This window comes from Camelus bactrianus, chromosome 28, assembly GCF_048773025.1.
Source record: "Camelus bactrianus isolate YW-2024 breed Bactrian camel chromosome 28, ASM4877302v1, whole genome shotgun sequence".
In the NCBI taxonomy this organism is placed as follows: domain Eukaryota; kingdom Metazoa; phylum Chordata; class Mammalia; order Artiodactyla; family Camelidae; genus Camelus; species Camelus bactrianus.
The window spans coordinates 14,268,430-14,288,788 of NC_133566.1; the positions used below are offsets into that span (position 1 = coordinate 14,268,430).

The following is a 20,359-nucleotide window of genomic DNA, read 5'->3' on the forward strand; positions in this document are numbered from 1 at the left end:
TCTCCGCTCATTTTAAGGGCTTTGTGAAATTATTTTACCTTAAACATCACCCCCAGAGAAGAACCACAATCAAGTTGATGAGTTTCCATTTCAACAGAAAGTTGCATATGATCGAATGACAAAAACCTGCCGCATTTAGCCTGTGTGTCCTGGAGAGCACACGCTGTTTTCTGCTTGTGGCCAAGAGAGGAGGAGGCGCCTACAAGAGCCTGTTGTGGCCTGCAAGACACACGAAGAGGGTGACTAATGGCTCGTGCTTCTGAGAAGCCAGGGTCCGGGGATTGGGGGGTCCCAGCCAACATCAAGGTTATGGAAACAGAAACTGCATTTGAATCCCTGCTGCCTAAAAGCAGCCTTCCCTTGTCCTTCAGGAAGGGCTCATGCAGCCAACAGCAGCCTCCCACCCCCGGGGTCCCTGGCTCCAAAGTGCTCTCATCTACAGCGTTCGCTTCCTCAGTGCATTCAAAACAATCACTTAACTTCTTATGCGTTCGTCTTGGGGAAGAGAGTACCTCAAAGCTGGGGACACAGTAACAACTCGGGGCCCCTCACATGACAAGCTAACAGGACATCAGGTGACAAGTGCGTTTGGTGTGTTGTTGCCTAGTTGTCTGATTTGGATTTCAACTTCCCTAAGAAAATTATCCCGATTTGTGCAGTGCCAAGGAACCTGTTTGTTCAGACACGTTGAGAGCTCTCATCCCTGCCAGTTTTCACAAAACAGGCCGGCTCTGCGGAGGGGTGCACGTTTCACAGAGGTAGGAATTACAGAAAGAAGCCTGCCAGCCTCTCCGTGGGAGAGCGCTCAGCTCCATCTCAGCCACAAAGGAGAACAAAAAGCAAGGTTGCTCTAATACTCCCGTGCCAGAGGAAATATTAGGGTTGCTCAGACCCCACCGGGGCTGAGAACCAAGGCCACGTGTGTGTGGGTGGGGGTGGGGGGAGGGTGAGGAGGGCCAGTTCCCTCTGGATCAAGTGCTCAGATTGTTACTGTTGCCGAGAGCGCTTGTAACAAAGGCACCTTGGCTAAGCTTCTGCTTTTAGATCCCTCTAGCCCCATTTCTGAAGAGCCCCAGATACCCGGTTAGTTACATGGTAGTTACCTGCATTAGTTTAACTGAACTTTTATTAGGTTTCCTCCCGTATCATCATAAAATACCGTCGCTGTGAGAAACTCTGAAGAATGTTATTATCAAAATGAAAAACAAAACTCTAGCTTTTCCATGTTAAAAAAAAAAAAAGATTCAATGAAAGATCTGTTTGAACACTGAGATCATTAGATTTGAGTTTAGTGCCTTTGCTGTGTTATGTTCTGTAACTGCCACAAGGGTGACAATTTTACTTTCCTACTGACATGAACGTTGCCGTCAGAGTGACGCCTTTGTGACAGCTCAGATCCGCCGCCCAGCCGGACTGTCTGGGGGAGGTCCCATTGTCCCACTGCCTTTGTAATGATCTGCTCTTATAAAGTGTGGCTCCGGAAATCACCTGAAAGAGAAAACAGGCAATTAGCAGGCACTCTTCAGGGACGGTAAAGTGAGCCTTCTGCTGGAGGCAGAGATGAGAGTGCTGACGTGTATGAGAAGGGCCCCTGATGGTGCGTTTCCTCAGCGTCTCAGGTGACTGTTGTAACTGCTGTGATGTGGTCGGAAACAGGTGTGTTACTTACCCACATACACTGTTGTGAGAGTTTGTGACTCCGCCTCGGTAGCAGGTTTGAAGAATCCATTTATACGCTGCAGAGAAAAACAGCTTGGATTAAGGAGCCCATATTAGGAGTTAGGTGCTGCTGCCACCCCTAGGGGTAACTTAGAAGGGTCAGAAAAACTAAGATGCCTTGGCTGATCGCCAAGAGAATTCTCTCATGAAAACAAAATGCATTTAAAAAAGAAAATGATGATCTGTTAAGGATGAGGTCTACGAAAAACAACAGGGCAAGAGAAAAATGACCAAACTCCTATATGAGCGTGGGGGACGGATAATGATGTGGAGAATTTCAGGTTGCCATGGAGATGTTCTCCGGCTCGATGGCTTCGAGGCTGCACCCCATCAGAAGCCACCTCTCCCTTCTAAGCTCGCAGTGAATGTGGCGGGGGGTGGGGGGTGGGGTGTCCGTCATTTACCTTCTCCTGTGTACCTAGAACTACAGGATGGAGAAGATCAAAGAGGTCTTCAGCAGGGCCCCCCGCTGAAAACGTTCCAGCTGCCAAATTGTACACATGCAGTGGATGTAACGCAGCACAGCTCAGAAAGTCATTAAATAGACGGGAAGTGTAAATAGGAATTGGGATCTGAGCTCAGGAGAGACATTGGTGAGCACGGACCAGTTACCAAGAAGGCCTTATGGCCTGAGAACCTGAGAGCCGGGAGCATCTGGCTCAGAGTAAGCACTTCCTGAATGAGCAGAGAGGAGTGTCCCGGGGAGGAGAAGGCTGGGCAGGGCTTCCAAGACAGCAGTGGCCTGTTAACAAGACGCAAGGAAACGCTCGGTGTGGCTGAGGGACGTGGTGAGGAGGTGGTAAGTTAGGAGGGTGGGGCCGGATTCTTGGGGACCTGCACTGAGATTTGACTTCATAGGCCCTGGAGATTGATTTGGGTCTGTGAGTAAGATGGTGATGTAATGAAAGCCATGGTATATCAACTGTGGTCAAGGGTTAAAGCTCGGGGGTAGACTGGATGGAAGTGAAACTGGAGGCCCAGAGAGGTGGTGAGAGCCTAGATGTGGGTGGGGGGTGCGGTCACTGAGAAAAAGAAATGCCTGCAAGGAAGCATTCACAGCATTTGATAACAGAGGGGGAGGAATGGAAGGATAAACTCCTCTCCTGAACAGATAGTCCCCAGGACCCCGTCTGAAGCTCAGGAGTCAGATCTGGGTTTGGGCTAGAGGTAGGGTCTGGTCTTACACTTTGGGGCGTTCAGCAAAAAGAAAAACCAATACTGCAGAGGACTTTTAGGGCAGTGAAACTGTTCTGTATGATAACGTAATGGTGGATTCATGCCCTTATACATTTTTCAAAACCCGAAGAACGTGTAACTCCAGGATTGAGCCCGAACGTAAACTCTGGACTTCGGGTGATAATGACACATCAGTGTAAGTGTCTCGGTTGTAACACACGTGCCGCTCTGGTGAGCGATGCTGGTAGTGAGGGAGGCCTGTGTCCGAGCAGGATGTGTATGGGAATTCTGTGCTTTCCGCTTAACTTTTCTGTGACCCTAACATTGCTCAGAAAGATAAAGTAAGTCCATTAAAAAAAAGAACCACAACAAAGGTAACGTAAATTGCTGGAGTTGGCATCAGAGACCCAGTGGAGAGCCAACATGTGTTCTGAGTGTTGCCACCCTAAGTCACATGGACCCTGGTCGGATATAAGCTTTATTCAGCGGCCAAAGGACAGAGAAGCAGAAACTAAGTTCACAAATCAACTTCTCGCCCACCTGGCAAGAGGGATTTAATTTTTAAGAGTGAAGACAAAGGGAGGAGGAGTGAGGCTCATGATGGGGAGGCATATACATTCATCTATGGGGAAGGGGCAGGGCTTTGTCAAGGCAGTGGGTGTCACCCCCTTTTTATCCTTTTTTGGTCCTTAATGTCTGGTCATGGCTGGTAGGTGTGTCACTTAATATGCTCGTGTAGTAAAAGCAACGTGTCGTGAGACTCGGGGTCTGGAGAGGTCAGATTCATCGCCATCTTGGTCCCAGCTGGTTCCATCTGGGGTTTTTTGTTGTTTCTTTGTTTGTAGCTTCCTTTCTTCTCTCCAGACCCTTTAACTTAAAGATCTATGTTAACTCCTGTTAAAGGTGAGGGTTGTGGGGTTTTGAGCAAAGACCTGGAGCATCTCTGGCCACAGAAGGTCAATGTTTGACAAAGAAGAAGAAAACAGCATGTAAAGGCAACTAAAAAGCCATACAAAGCGGAAGAAACGTGAACATCGTGGAAATGAACTAGAGAAAGAAGAACTGGCTAGAGGAGGGGCTTCCTTTAAAGGACACCCCAGGCCTCACCTGGCAGTGAAGACCTGTCAAGATGAATGGGAGGTTTCAGGCAGGAGGAATGGGGGAGGGACGCGAGCCAGAGACCCAGAGCTTGATGACGCACAGTAGAGAAATCCCGCAGCCATGTTCCTCGTTTCTTTGTTGGAAAAGTTAAATATTCCGGCGTGTTACCCCAGTCCTGCCGGTATTTTTATGGGGAAGAAGAGACAGAAACCAAGGTCTTTTCTTGCTGCAGTGATTTGTGACCCCAGAATTGAGTATTTGCTGGGATCCTGGTTTGTTTATTTGTTTGATCGATTGATTAAACCCATTTAAATGAGGACAGTAGTTTTGGGTTGTAATGTCATTGGCATGGTCTGTGTGATTTTTCTCAGTGCTTTGACCTCTTAGGATAAAAGGATCCTCTGACTATCTAATATTGCAGTAAGGAAAAAGACCCCATTAGAATCTGAAAGGAGTCAGTTCAGAATAAGTGTGTTCAATGAGTTAAACAGTACACGATTAATATCACTACTTATGTCTTATCTCCCACTCAGGGGGTCCTGGCTTATGCTGGGTATGTATGAATAGGTCAAGTTTATTGATGACATAAAGACCCACAATTTAAAAAACAAGTTTGTTCTAATGGTACCTAAAGTGTAAAGATTTTTTTTAAAAAAATGTATCAGAAGAAGTGTTCAAAGGCACTGTCTGACAAGTAGCATAGTGTAACTTGGGGTCATTTCACACACTCAGATCAGTCTCTGGATGAATTACCTTCAGCTCCCAGCAGAGCTGGTGCCGGCCAGGGTTACCACTTTAATAATGACATGTCTGGTGTTCATGTTTACCAGCTAGCTAATCAGAACCCCAGAGAATACTTGCCGTGTTTGCGTTGTTACAAGGTAGACATCATTTTACAACTAACTTCATTACAACTGGAATGTAATCAGACAGCATTACCTCTTCTCACTGCAAAGCTTTAAAATAATTACACAGAGAGATACATACAACTTTAGGTACCATTTATGCATACACACAACACATTTCCATAAGGCTGCATAAAAACACTCACCCATACATATCCAGACAATTATTTTGAGGTATGTTTGCCATCTTTACATTAAAAAGGGATTGTTTTGTGTAAATATTGTGTGAAATAAGATTTTACACTTGCTCTTTTACCATGCAATAAATTTACCATGCATTAAAGAAATCTGATTCACAAATTAGGCACCGGGGAATCCATGTTAAAATCACAGTAAATGTATATATTTATCTGCATGTATTGAGTGTATTCTGAATTGCTAACTTAAGAGAAATTATGATCTTTTACCTAGAGGCAGTAATTAGGAAATGCAAAAAAAAAAAAAAAAAAAAAAAAGGAAGCAAAACAAAACAAGACTTGATTCCCTGTGAAGCCGAGTCTTGAAATTGTGCTTCAAGTTTGAGTCAAAGGAGAGACTGTCCTCCGAAGATCTCGTGCTTGCCCGGTAATGTTTCCCATCTCTCTCCTCATAGGCCACGCAGTGCAGATTATTTTATGCAAGAAGCTAAACGAATGAAGCATAAAGCAGATGCGATGGTAAGGCCTTTTCTCTCCAGATCCTTTCCTCCAAATTATGTCTGTACCGCAGCTTCATCACGGGGGCAGGATAGCTGGGGTAATTATAAAATCTATTATAAGGATGGCTGGGTCTGTTAAGTGGAGAAATGTTTATATAATCCAGTGCTCTTCGCCCAATAAATTACGACCTCAGCCAATGATGTCTGACTGGGAGGGAGCCCTCGGTAAACAGGTATTTCAATTTAGTCCTAAACTTTGAATAGTAACCAGAGGCAGTGGAGTCAGGGATGGTAGTCTTTTTTTCCTTAAAAAACAAAACAAAACCAAAAAAACAAAACACAGTTTGCATTTTTCTCCCTTGTTAGCCTGGCCAGCCCTTGGCTTGGTCCCAGGATCAAATCCCTTTTCAAAAAGATTTGTGTTCTTGTTGTGAATCTGCCAGAATGAGCACTTGCTCTGAAACTGGCAGCGCAGAAACTCTTATTCTGCCCCTAAGACCCCAAAGTTGCTGCGACTTGATGTTTTCAAAAAATAACTTTCCTGACTTGGATAATCTATTTTGGAAAGCTTGGAGCTTGCAGGCAAGAGATGGAAAACTTCTGTTTGTTTCTAAAAGAGATCACGTGGTTGTTCCATCTGACGATCTCGTCCAAAGGGATTCCTCCCTACCTGGTCTCTCGAGTCCTATTCCCCTCTGGTGTTCAGGACTGAAATCAGGGTGCTGTAGATGAAAAAAGCGTTTCAAAGGACCCTCAGAGTATTATTCCAGGGTTGAAGATGCTGGAACCATAACCGCATCCCTCCCCCCATGCGGCTGAGGTTGCCCATCAAGCATTTATTTGTACGAGGATCACCGCCTAAGTACACTGGTGTCCGGGGGAAATAACCACGGGGTGTCAGAAAACAGACATGGAAAACAGGAGACAGTCCCTGTCCTCACAATCCCACAGTCTGATGGGGAGTTCTGGTCCCCTGAAAAGGCTGGTGCAGGGTCACATGGCACTTCAAAGCAGAAGGAAACTTCCTGCCTGAATCATCCCGGGTTCACCGGGATTCCACACTCAGTCTCCTCGTGTCCAGCCTGGCCTTTCCTCATGACAGTCTGCGCCACCTCTCAGCACAGTTCACTCCTGCCAGCCTGCGGGCCTCTGCACCTGCAGATCCTCACGTTCACACCCGCACAGCTCCTCACAGACATGCTGTCCCTCTCAGGCACACTCGTGCCCTCAGCATCCTTCCCCAGCTCAGCCAAGTCACACTGTTCCTTCCCGCTGTCTGTCTCAGCCGCAGCCTCTGCAGCCCCCTCCCTCGCTGCCTCCTACCCTCTCTATCGCATTGGACTCCTTGCTCTGCATTTTGTTAGTTAATCACAGACTGCCTTGCACCTTGAACTACCTCTGGTGAGGGCACAGTTTTTTCTCTCTAAATATATTGTCTATTCGTGGAAGTAGCTTTTGTGTGTCGAGTGCAAATCACACAGAATTGGCTACTTTAGAAAATGCTTGTTGGAAGAAATGACTTCCTCCATCTGAAAGCGTTGCCAAGAAATATTGCTCCTCTAGCCTCTTAGGTTTATAAGCTGGTTGAAATTTTGATGTGCTCACGCAGGAGTTTTGCTCCACATTTCTGTTTCCTAAGGTATCATGACAAATGAGAGGGTTTTTTCTTTTAAGAAGCAAGACTTAGATTAGTGGTTAAGAGTATGTGTAATTCTGCGTTGATTGATGAATGAGTGTTTGAAAACGGAGCAGATTACGCCATCCAAGCTCAGAACGTGTCATTAACCACCAGGAGTAACAGTGTGTGGAGCAACGAACCTGATGTGTGAGTTTAGATTTATGAGAACCCAAGAATACAAAGCTGATGCTTGGTTATCCAAGCTAATACGGGGAAAGGTTAACATAAATTTAGACGACCTAGAAAAATCACTTTTTATTAATTTTCAACGTTGTGTCCCTTGAGCTGAAATCGCGCCTGGAGATTTACCTGCTTTCCCGTCCTCTCCTCATTCTCACCCTTAAGTGAGTGCCTAAGTGTCAACAAAACAACTGAAAAATACACAAGGCAAGGGAGGCGTGGAGGAGATGTAAATGTCACAGTGTAAAAGGTGATCACCAAGGCCTGAAACCACCCCGGTGGGAGTTTACCAAAAAAGGGTGAGGACGCTTATGTGGAATCAGACCTGTCACCTCTGTGTCTTGAGCACAGCAGGGAGGGGCAAGGAGTGAGGCTGACAGACCATCAGGAGTTAGAACGAGAAGAAAAGAAATGAAAGCAGCCCTGAAGTTCTGCGCGATTCTGATTGGTGGTTGAGATCTGGATCTGGTATCCTTCTGCATAACTTTCACTCACTTCCTCTAAACCAGGAGGAATTTGTGACAGTAATTAGAGGAGGGAGTATCCTGTGTCTGTCTCCTCTCGGCCCCATTCACAGGGATTTGGAGCTTAAAAGTCAGGTTTCTCAAATACAGCGTGTAGATCATGGGGCAATGCTGTTTAGCAGACTGTTCTGAAGGAGGACACTGTGTTAACTCTGTTGATCAGGTGGAAAAGTTTGGAAAGGCTCTGAACTACGCAGAAGCAGCCTTGTCGTTCATCGAGTGCGGAAATGCCATGGAGCAAGGCCCCATGGAATCCAAGTCTCCCTACACGATGTACTCAGAGACGGTGGAGCTCATCAGGTACGCGCTGCTGCCGCACGTTCTTGCTCAGGGGCTCCTGGGGGTGCGGGGGGGAGGGAGAAATGGACCTAAGTACCGTGAGCCCAGAAAAGAATGTCAGCCTGTGCCATCCGCCACCGAGAACCCATGTTCATCCCGCAAGTAAGAATGGACGGTTTTGCAAGGCATTTTTACCTAGCCCGCCTCCTTTGCTCTCCGTGTGAGCAAGGGGGGCAGCTCCTCTGAGCCCAGCGGCTGCAGGAAGGAAGTTGGGTCTGAGTCTGAAGTGACCTGCCTGTTCCTCCCAGCTGGGAGGTGGTAGATTTTGAACTCATTCCACCTCCATGCTTTTTGAAAAATCTTTTTGAAAAAAAAATCTTTTGAAAAATCTGATTCAGGTTGGTGTCATCTAAATCCTAACTCCATCAGCAAGTGATTCAGGAGTATTTAATGAAAGGGAAGAAGACTCATGGGGGATTTGGGGAAAGGAAATCCATCCTAGGATACACTCACTCTCTCAAAAGGTACTGGTGGTGTTCGGGTGCAAGGCTGGACATGAGGACCACCCCCCAGGGTGCAGTCATGTCACGTGAGCAGAGGCAGGATTCCAGACAGGGGCACATCGAGGGTCTGGATGGGAGACTCTTGTCCTCCACAGTGTGCCATGAGAAGGCACATCCTTGACGTCCACTTAACAAACCATTAAGGAGATTTCATCCATTAACCCTACTGAGAACCTTCGTCATCTGTTTTATGTCTTTAGCCGATTCAGCTGCTTGGGATAACATCTGATACCCGTTATGTGATGTAATTCTTCCCAAAACTAATTCTTCCCAAAACTAATTTTCTAATTCTGGGCTTCTGTGCAACCTAAGAGTAGATATTTTTTTTAACCATGCCCCAGTATTCCAGATCGAAGATTTCTAATCATCCTGGGTTAAACCTTCTTGGTATGCGCTGGCCCAAATTTGCCCCTGGGTGTTTTGCACCACTCTCCTTCCGTGAACGGTGAAGGATGACAGGCTTGAAACTGACATCCCAGCAGCAAGAACACATCATCCTAGAAAAGCGCTTCTCAAGAATGTTTTGAAAATCAACACTGTCCAGCCATTTTTTTAATTAAAATATTTCTACTACACCAATGTACTGGTGATTCCTTCATACTGTTTTCTTACGTGGTACAATATTTTGGGCAGTAAAGAACTCACCATGGTTAAAAAAAAAAAAACTTAAAATTACTTTAAGAGAGCCTAGATTGTCACATTTCTTCCTTAGAATAGAGCACTGACTCAGATGCCCACAGGCAGGCAAGGAAGAAAATGGGTAGGACTGGACAGGAACAAAATAGTAAGGTGTCCTGGAACATGAGTGCGTTGAACACAGGGATTGCTTTGTTTTTTGTCGGATCTGTTGATTCATGTGTTCAAAATTCCTGGAAGAGTTCCTGGAACATAGCACATACTCAGTGAATATTTGAGGAAGGAACAAATAAGCAAGTCACAGGGCTGTGGTGAACTGGAGTGTGCATGGCCTGCTTAAAGGCATTCAGATTTTAAAAAGCAAAGAAACAAGCACATCCGAGGAACAGTGAAAGCCGGATGCCAGTCAAATACAGCTGGAGGTGCCGGTGTGCACACCTGCTCTGCACCAGAGATGAGACTGGTGTCAGTGACTTTGTCTGGGTGGAGAACACAATCCATTTGCTAGATGATTGAATAGAATCCCTTAAGCTACTCAGAAAATTAAGATACAAAGAGTGTGTCTGAGTTAGAAAATAGCTTTAATCTACCACTTAATTCTGCATGTTGCCCACCAGGTTTGAAACTCCCCTCCCCACTGAGAGACACAGGGGAGCCAGGAGCACTGGTGAGGTGGATCTTGCGACAGGTGTCTAGCTTAGAATGTGCTGTTTGTCCCAGTGGGCAAGAGAATTCCTTTCTCCACCAAGGGACACCAAGTGACTGGGAGACACTGGCAAGTGGATCCCTGCTACCACAAATCAAAACTGCACCACAAAGGCTCTGAAAAGTAAATTGTAGTTGGAACCACAGCCCATGAAAGTAGGCTGGGACTTGCCTGCTAAACCTAAATGGAGTGACTTCCTTTTAAAAGAAAAGACTTAAGCAGGGCCCAGGGTCTCCTAACATGGCAGACAAAATGTCCAAGATACAGTAGAAACTCACGCATCACACCAAGAAGCAAGAAAATCACAACTGAAATGAGAAAAGGCAGTCGATTGACACAGTGATCAGGATGAGTCATGTTGGAATTGTCTGACAAGGATGTTTAAGCAGCCATGATAAAAATGCTTCAACAAACAATTACAGAGTCTCTTGAAACAAACAAAAAAAATTAAAATCTTGGCAAAGAAATGAAGTTTTTTTTAAAAAGTGAACCAAATGGAAATTATAGAACTGAAGAATATAACCCCCCCAAAAAAAGTGGATAGAGCCTCAAGCACGGTGACAGTGGAGCCAGTATGTCATCACTGTTGGAGTCCCAGAAGGAGAGAGTAGGACTGAACGGTATCTTGAAGGAGTAATGGCTGAAACTCACCAAATTTGGCAAAAGACATAAACCTACAAGAAGCTGAGAAAAAGCCCAAGTAGCATAAACCCAAAGCAGTGCATGCTGAGACACCTCAAAACTACATTTCTGAAAATGAAAAACGAAGAAAAAAAAATATTCTGAAAGCAGCCAGAGAGGATTGACCCATTATCCATAGGGGAACATCGATCCAAATAACAGCAGACTTCTTATCTGAAACTATGGAAGCCAGAAGGGAGTGGCATGACACTTTTCCAGTGCTGAAAGCAAAAATGGTCAAACTGAATTCCAAATTCAGTGAGACTGCATTTTTTTAGAAATGAACAGGAAGTAAAAATATTCTCAGACTAAGTAAAACTTAAAGTCTTTGTTTCTAACAGACCGACCTTGAAAGATTGGCTAAAGGAAGTTTCTCAGATGGAAAGGAATGTACAAAAGAAGAAATCCTGGAGCAACAGGAAGGAAAGAAGAAGAACTTAAGAGCAGAACTATGTCTACATGCCCTAAACTCTCCTCCTCTTGAGTTTTATAAATCATAGTCAGTGATTGAAACAAAAATTATACCACCATCTGATACACAAGACAGTGTCATTTAAAAGCAGGGACGTGGAAGGACAGCCTCCACGTTTCAGAGAAGTAGAAAATGTTGATAGCAGTCAATTGTGATAAGCCACATACATATATTGTGACACCCAGAGCAACCACTGTGAAACCGGTGCAAAGAGATACACTCAGAAACACTACACATCCGCACACTGTGGAGACAGTGTAATATCACCATCACTTCTTGAGCAGGTTGCGACAAGCCAGCCCCACTGTGCCAAGAGCTTTGCAAACACTATCGCAGTTAACCCTTACAGCAGTGCTGTGTGATCTTAAGTTTATACGTAAGGAAATGGAGGCTTAAAGATGTTCATTGGTCTAAACTCTCACAAGTAATAAGTGGCCAGCGTGGGATTTGCACCCAGGGCTCCCTGAGCATCCCACATTCTGCCTCAGCTCTCTCCAAGAGAGCAGGTAACTTGGTATATTACTGGAGAAAGGAATGGCTGTCATCCCCTGGTTCACAGAAATAAGTGAAATTGAGTGAAGTTCATAAAATCCACTAGTTGTGTACCCAGGACAGTTACACTACTGTCAAAGTGAGAGTTCCATAACAATAAAAAAAAAGGGGGGGGGTGTAAATCCAAGCATTCATCTGAGTTCAGGAAATAAACATTTTTCTGGAGGTTGGCCTGGGAGGATTGAACTTGGCCTCTGTCTTGTCAGCCACTCAACCACAAATCACACTTTGTAAAAATGGAAGTGTCACTGCATCTGTGGATGCTGGTGGAACCGACACCACTCTTGGCGGTCCGTAGCATTTGAACTTGTGTTGTTAAAGGGCAGAAAGTAGCTAGACGGTCATAAAAGCTGTTTCGTTCTAGTCATCACAGTAATATAATGCTTAGGGGAAACGGGGCAGCCTCAGCTGGCTTTTAAGAAAGAATTATCAGCAAGCACGATGAAAAACGAAGTATTGGGCAGAGAGAACTTCCATCATAGAAGATGCCCTATTGTTAATAAGAAAGCTTTTTTTCTTGGTTTTCCTTTACTTTTTTTTTTTTTAAAGGTATGCTATGAGACTAAAAACCCACTCAGGCCCCAACGCCACACCAGAGGATAAACAGTTGGCTGCATTGTGGTGAGTGTATCCTGTCAGCTTAAAAGAGCCTCCCCAGCCTTGCACAGCTTCAATGGCAAACCCGGTGCCGAAATGCATAACGTTTCACTAGTGCCTCCTAATCAGTTGTGATGGTGGCCAGGGAGAGCCCGCACCCTGCTGTGCCACGTGTGAGGTGAATTCACAGCGCTTGGACATCAACAAGTCCATTGCACAAGGACACATTCTTCTGTGTGTGTGTGTGTGTGTGTGTCTGCATCTGCGCCTGCACTTTAAAGTCAGGTAGGTCTGTGTTTAATCATGTGAGTGTGAGTGATGCCACAAGTAATCTCTTGTGTTTATTAACATTTTAGACACAATCAGAATGCTCCCTCTGTCTCTTCATCTATTAGCATGACTGATCAAAATGGTGCGTTCAAGTTCTCAACACATTAAACTGAAGAGCAGTTCATTCCACTCTGATAATAAAAGCATTTTTAAAATGTTAATCAAGGGATGAGGGCATAGGCGTGGTAGAGCACATGAGGTCCTGGGTTCAACCCCCAGTCCCACCATTAAAAAAACAATCAATAAATAAACAAACAAACCTAATTACCTCCCCTTCCCCCCCAGAAAAGAAAACAACCACACACACACAAAAAAAACACTGGAGAAAATCAGTGAAACCAAAAGTTGGCTCTTTGAAAGGAACAACAAAAATTAAGAGAACAATATGAAAAGGAATATCATGTATATATGAAAAGGAACATATGTATGTATATGTATGATTGAAACATGCTATACACCAGAAATTGACAGAACATTGTCAAGTGACAATATTTCAATGAAAAAATTTTTTAAAGGAAACCAATAATAATTCCATTTTATAGTAGCTTCAAATATGGAATATTTAGAAGTAAATTTAACACAAGTACAGGCAAGACTTGTGTACTAAAAAGTACCCCCAAAAAAGGTAATCAACATGTAATAGGTTTTTTTCTATAATGGTGATGATGATCACGATTATGTGGTTATAATAATAATCGTCCCCATTACGTCTCCCCAAGACCCCTCAGCCCACTCCTCACATCACACCTCTCCACCTGCGGCAGGGAGCCAAAACGTCCTCCCCTCCGACGGCTCACCCTCCCCTCTAGATCCTGATCTGCAAGTTAGAGAATCGAGTCTCAAAATAATGATAATGATAACTACATACACAGGAGAGAGGGTCTCAGGTAGTGTTGTGTCATCCCGTCTTCTGCAGCGTGTTGTGCTAAGAAGAGATGGTTACATTGTGTTCAGTGTGTTTCTCACTGGTCAACACCGGAGCTGAGTCAGCAGCTCATGATGAGTGAGAAGCACCAGGGAAAAGAGGATGTGTCTCTGGAAATGCTTTCTGCGTGCTCTTTACAAACTTTACGTTTGTAATTCATATTAGGATTGATAAATTAACAGTGCTTAGTCAACATTACATAAGATAGGACACTAATATGTAAATAACAAATGTATGAACTGTAAAACAGAAGAATAGCTTTGTATTGTTTATAAAACACATTCATATCTATTACTTTATTTGAATTAATTATGTATAGTCCAGTCAAATAGTTTAAAAGTGAAGGGAATAAAAACAGGTGGAAGGACTGGCTATTCTTTGAGCAAAGCCACTGCAGCAGGTCCAGGGTGTGGGAGGGAAATCAGAGGAAGGCAGCTTTGCCCTGAAAGTCATCTGGAAACCAGCTCCCTCATGCCTCTCATGGGGAGAGACTGCCCCCTCGTGGTGGAAAAGGAAATGGCCAGCCCCTCGGCCCCAACAAAGAAGCCGTAAAGCTGCTTTATTAATTCACATTTATATTCTTTATTTATTCACATTTATATATGTGAAGTGACATCTGTATGGAGTAACTCCATGAAATTTTGGAATAATATTGAATAAAAAGGAAAGTCAGATATGTATGTGTAGAAATAATTAATATGTATATAACCATGATACAAACATTAAGTGCGCTGGAACAAATTTTTTTTTTAAGTCTTGTTTGCACGGGACACACTAATACTTTCGGGGCCTCTTTCTCATTTTGTGCTGCAGTTACCGATGCCTGGCCCTCCTGTACTGGCGGATGTTTCGACTCAAAAGGGATCACGCTGTAAAGTATTCCAAAGCACTTATCGACTATTTTAAGGTACGGTCTGGCTAACGGGCCAGGTGTGGTACCCAGTTGTCTCCCTGTCAAGAACATTTCTAAGGTAGACTCTGTTGCTTTGGGGGTCATACAGGAGCCCTCTGATGTCCACACTAACCCCACCTATGACATCCCCGTGGTGTTCAGGTCTCAGAGAATGGCCTCAAAAGCCCATCTCATTTACCCCCTTGCCTGTGTCCAAGTATTTTTATAGCCTCCAGAGAAAGAAAGTCTTGTTACCCATCCCAGGGTCCTAGGAAATCCATCTTTCTAGCTAACACAAATTCCTCATGTTCACTTAAAGCTTCTTCCCCTTAGAAGTAACAGCTTAGAATTCCCTCTTCGCTATCTCCAGTAGCTAATTTAATTTTTAAAAAGGTGTTATTTTAAATGCTAAGAAATGGCTTGTTAGAACCCAGGGGCGGTAGGACAGTGGCAATGTGCACACATAAGGGTAGAGTCAGAAACCATGCTAACGTTTACCTGTCTCGGGGAGTGAGAGCATTTTCACTGGGAGAATGAGAAAAGGAAAAAAGAAAGAAAGAAAACCTTTGACGTACTGTGATGAAGTGGACCTGAAGTAATCATTCATCTGAGGTTTCTGGGCCTCTTCTCTGTACATTCGTCTGTAGAAATAAGAAATTACACCACCTCTGCTTCCACCAACCCTTTGTCAGATACACAACCATCATTTTAGATCCTTTAATCCCCAAGCTCCACTTCTTGGAGATGATCTCTGGTGACCTGGCTCTGCTTGGGGTCCTGTGGGCTGTGTCCGTCCAGCAAGCCGCCTCCTTCCTGGTCTTGCACGTAGAGTAAGCAGGTGCTAAGCCAAGGAGGTAGGAGGTAGCTATATCGGCCCATCAACCATTGTGTGTCATAATGACATAATGACGCTAAGCCTTCCCCTTTATGTTGGGCACCTAAGGTCAAGAGAAGTAGTTTTCAAAAATGTAGACTCTGAGAGCAAGTACTGAAGAGAGTTATCCCAGGCAAGAAAAATGCTTGACACCATTTACAACAGCCAAGACATGGAAACAACCCAAATGTCCATCGACAGATGACTGGGTAAAGAAGTTGTGGTATATTTATACAATGGAATACTACTCAGCCATAAAAAAAGAATAAAATAATGCCATTTGCAGCAACATGGATGGACCTGGAGATCATCATTCTAAGTGAAGTAAGCCAGAAAGAGAAAGAAAAATACCATATAATATCACTTACATGTGGAATCTAAAAAAAAAAAACTTACTTACAAAATAGAAACAGACTCACAGACATAGAAAGCAAACTTATGGTTACCAGGGGGTAAAGGGGTTGGGAAAGGATAAACTGGGATTTCAAGATTTGCAGATACTAACCTATATAAAATAGATTGAGTTTCTTCTGTATAACACAGGGAAGTATATTCAATATCTTGTGGTAACCTATAATGGAAACGAATATGAAAACAAATACACGTGTGTATATGTATGAGACATTATGCTGTACACCAGAAATTGACACAACATTGTAAACTGATAATACTTCAATTAAAAATAAATAAAAAATGAAAAATGAGAAACACTTGAATAAAGAAGGACTCTGAACTTGGGATTAACAGCTAGACATTACTATATATAAAATAGATAAACAACAAGGACCTACTGTATAGCACAGGGAACTATATTCAATTTTTTATAATAACATATAATCTGAAGTATATATATGTGTGTATAACTGAATCGCTTTGCTGCTGTATACCTGAAATTCACATTGTAAATTAACTACACTTCAATAAAAAATAAATCTAAATATATATAAATATATATATATCAAGTTACTCAGAATGAACAGATAATACAGCTTAAAAATCAGAGCTTCCCCTGCAGAAGTTAGTGGTAGTTATCCTTAATCGAATATTTAAATGCTACTTAAAGTACAGAGATTATGAAACCTTTAGGAGACAATGATAATTTGTCCATAAAAAAATGAGTTTTATCAGTACAGCTGGCTCTGAGAAAAAGGACTTTGTCCCACCCATGCTTTTTTTAAGTCCCAGGGCTTTAGTGACAGTGGAAGAGGCCTGAAGGCAATTTTGCAAAATTGCCACACATAAGGCCATTTCTTACCATTTTGATAACACCTCCGCTAAAAACTAAAATCGGTCACCACTTCATAAAGATCTTTGTAACCAGAAGAAACACTTTGTCTCTGGAGAACCAGGCTGGAGCTATTTTCTTGTCTCTGAAAGGGAGAATTCACATCAGCATTATAAAGACCATTTTTCCCTTAACGGCCTCATGACTGATGTCCAAGAAAGCAGAATTGGGCTCACAGAGAGGAAATCTATCTGTACACTTAGCAACTTTCCTTGCCAAAGGCAGAACGTCTTTTAAATGCCTGGTGCAAACAACTGGCTCTTGCTGCATACCGTCAATTGAAATATTCAAATAAATCAGAATTTTTGAATTCTCCATCTGTTAAAGAAATACATTTTAATCTGTCCTTTCAGAAATATTTGAGAGCAACTTCCTTTAAGAGAAATACTTTTAAGCTTCATAAGTTAAAACGATAACAATCGATGTCTCATGTATTTTCAGGCATTCAAAGCATACGGACAGGGGGAGGGTATAGCTCAGTGGTGGAGTGAGTGCCTAGCAAGCACGAGGTCCTGGGTTCGAGTTCCAGTAACTCCATTAAATAAATACATACAACCTAATCCCCCCCAAAAAATAACTAGAAAATAAAAAGTACCATTTTTTTTTTTTGAAGTATACCAACAGTTTCTGCAATTCTGCATTGGTTTTAATTTAAATATAAGTTGTTCTTAGTGTGTATACGAAGGGAAGGGAGGGTTCCTACTCTTTTTTCCTTTTTAGAAAAAATAAGCTGGTTTAAGGTTTTGTTGTTTGTTTGTTTTTTAATTAGGCTGATTTAGGATTCAGCAGACCCTCAGGATTATGATTGAATTCGGTGCATAAAATCCGAGGCTGTGGGGTGAGCTCTTCATTTTAGGCCATGCAGCTGCCCCCTGCTGTCTACTGGAGAGAGGGCCGAGAGCCCAGTAATTATAACTTCCCAGGGCCAGTTTCTATGAATCTGCATTGTATCTACAATGTCTGTCATCCGTCTCTCAACTGTCACCTGGAAACATGTTACTGTCAGCTGTTGAAACTCAAGCAGAGGATACTCACCGTCAATGTTCTTATTTTCCTGCAGAATTCATCTAAAGCTGCCCAAGCCCCGTCTCCGTGGGGGGCCAGTGGAAAGTAAGTGCGTTTTTCCAACATCAAGGTGATGAGTGGGATGTCTTCATGAGGCTGGGTGATGTGCTTCTCTGCTTACAGTCCCCTGAGGGGCTGCCCTCCCTCACCTGGTACCAACCTGTCCACTCTTGTTCTCCTACGCCCTCCCCTTCCAGGAGCACGGGAACTCCATCCCCCATGTCTCCCAACCCCTCGCCCACCAACTCCGTGGGATCTCAGGGGAGCCTCTCCAACGCCAGCACCCTGTCCCCCTCAACCATCGTCAGCATCCCACAGCGCATCCACCAGATGGCCGCCAATCACGTCAGCATCACCAACAGCATCCTCCACAGCTACGACTACTGGGAGATGGCAGACAGCCTGGCCAAGGAGAACAGAGGTGGGTGTGCCGCCGGGGAGCGCATGCGCGGCTCAGCTGCAGCGCAGGGAGACCGCCTGACCCTTGCGCTGCCAAGCGTTCGTCATTTACCCAAGCGTTCGTCATTTACCCAAGAAGAAATAGTAGACACTGTCACCTACTGTGTGAAACCTCTGCTGACCTCTCCCCTCACTCAGGGCCTCCTGTGCTCTTATGTATCTTCATCTTCACTGTGGGAAAGATCAGAGGAGGTGGAGATGGAGCTGATATCAGTACCAATGATACAGATACACATCACATACACAGACACCCCACAGGTGTTTTTCCCTTCAGACAGTGAGCTCCGTGAAGTTGGGATTACATTTTACTCAATTTTGTATTCCAAAGACCTGCACAGTGCCTGGAACACAGGTGGGGATCTAAAACACAGGGTGAATTAATTAACTAATGGCAATGAATGTTACTAGCTATGTAAGAGATAGCTGCTTACAACTGAAAAAAATGTTTAATAGGTAAGCGATATTTCTTTTTTATTGAGGTGTAAGTTGCTATACAATATTGTATAAGTTATAAGTATACAATACAGTAATTCACAATTGTAAGCGTTACACTCCATTTATAGTTATTAAAACATATTGGCTGTTTCCCTGTGTTGTACAATATGTCTTTGAGCTTGTTTTATACCTAATAGTTTGTACCCCTTAATCCCCTACCCTTATTATAATGACCCTCCCCACCTCCTTTTCCCCACTGTTGGTAGGAATGTAAATTGATGCAGCCACTCTGGAAAACAGTATGGAGGTTTCTCAAAAAAAACAAAAACAGGCTTACCATATGTCCCAGCAATTCCACTCCTGGGTATATATACCCAAAAAAACCCAAAACACTAATTTGAGAAGATACATATACCTCAATGTTCATAACAGCATTATTTACAGTTGCCAAAATACAGGAGCAGTCTAAGTGTCCATCAACAGATGAATGGATAAAGATGTGTGTATATACACATATATATACATATATACACACACACACACAATGGAATACTACTCAGCATAAAAAAAAACAACATTTTGCCATTTGCAGCAACATGGATGGACTTGGAGGGCTTTATACTAAGTGAAATAAGTCAGATAAAGACAAATACTCTATATTCTTTTAAAATAATGTTTATTTTTACTGATTATAAAAGGAATGCATGTTTACTGTGGCTAAATTTGTAAAGTATCAAAAACTGTAGGGAAAACTTTTTTCAATTGTCGGTAATCTTACCACCAAGAAATCATTGCTGTTAACATTCTACAGAAATTTCTTCTGGTCTCCAAACATGCATGACTTTTACCAAAATAATATCATAGTATATATAGCTTTACATCCTGTCTTTTTTTTTTTATTTTCATTTTACATTATATCAGGCATCTTCTCATGTCTTTAACTAGTTCAAAAACACCCTTCATGATGGTTCTGTGATACTGTCATGCGGTGGTTATGCAGTCTTAGGGGATTGTGATTTCCCAAACCATTCCCCTGTTGTTGGACATCTATGTTACTTCCGATTTTTTTCCACTGGTACAAAATAATGTTACGATAAATATCATAATATAAATCATTCTTCATATTTCTGATTATTTTCATAGGAGTGAGTAGTAGAAATAGAATCAGGAGGTCAACAGGTATAGATTCTTTCAAGCCATATATTGGTATATATTGTTAACTTTCTCCCAGATTATACCAGTTCACTACTCTTTCTCTAGTCATGGGCAAGAGTGTAAACCTGAGTTCGCTTTCAAGTCATTAAATGCAAATTTTGTCCCCATGGTAGGCGTAAGCCTCTGCAGCTGAGACCAGGATGTCCGTGATGAGGTATGGAATTTATGGCACAAGTAGGCAGATGGGTCCTGAGGACGTGAAATTGATCATAACACCAGACAGGACATTACAGTAGCCCAGAGGTGGTGCACCTTGAAAATCCAATAGGAATGGCAGAGAGATCGGTGCCAGGGGCTGAGGCCAGCAGGACAGGGTCACTAGAGGAGCTGGCACGGGACAGGGTTTTGAAAAGCAGTTCGCAGTTGAGTGGCTGTGATGGCGTGGAGAGAATGTCACAGGTGAATAAAACAGAAGGGGCAGATGCACACAAGTTTATGTGGCCAGCTTGGGAGACCCTGAGCAGCCCGGGCTC

At 43.4% G+C, this 20,359-nt stretch overlaps 1 protein-coding gene across 11 annotated transcripts in view; it reads left to right on the forward strand.

The window, feature by feature from the left end:
• AFF3 (ALF transcription elongation factor 3) overlaps positions 1–20,359 on the forward strand; it is a 484,945-nt gene that overhangs the window by 441,701 nt on the left and 22,885 nt on the right. For 10 of the 11 annotated variants that reach the window (XR_012503019.1, XM_074354598.1, XM_074354600.1 and 7 more), the window contains 6 exons: positions 5,494–5,557; positions 8,084–8,220; positions 12,359–12,430; positions 14,475–14,568; positions 17,773–17,822; positions 17,975–18,198. Coding sequence is in view for 10 of the 11 variants with exons in the window: in XM_074354598.1 (XP_074210699.1) it covers positions 5,494–5,557; positions 8,084–8,220; positions 12,359–12,430; positions 14,475–14,568; positions 17,773–17,822; positions 17,975–18,198 (641 nt within the window). In the remaining variant the exon portion in view is untranslated. The other variant, XM_074354607.1, reaches the window with a different exon arrangement.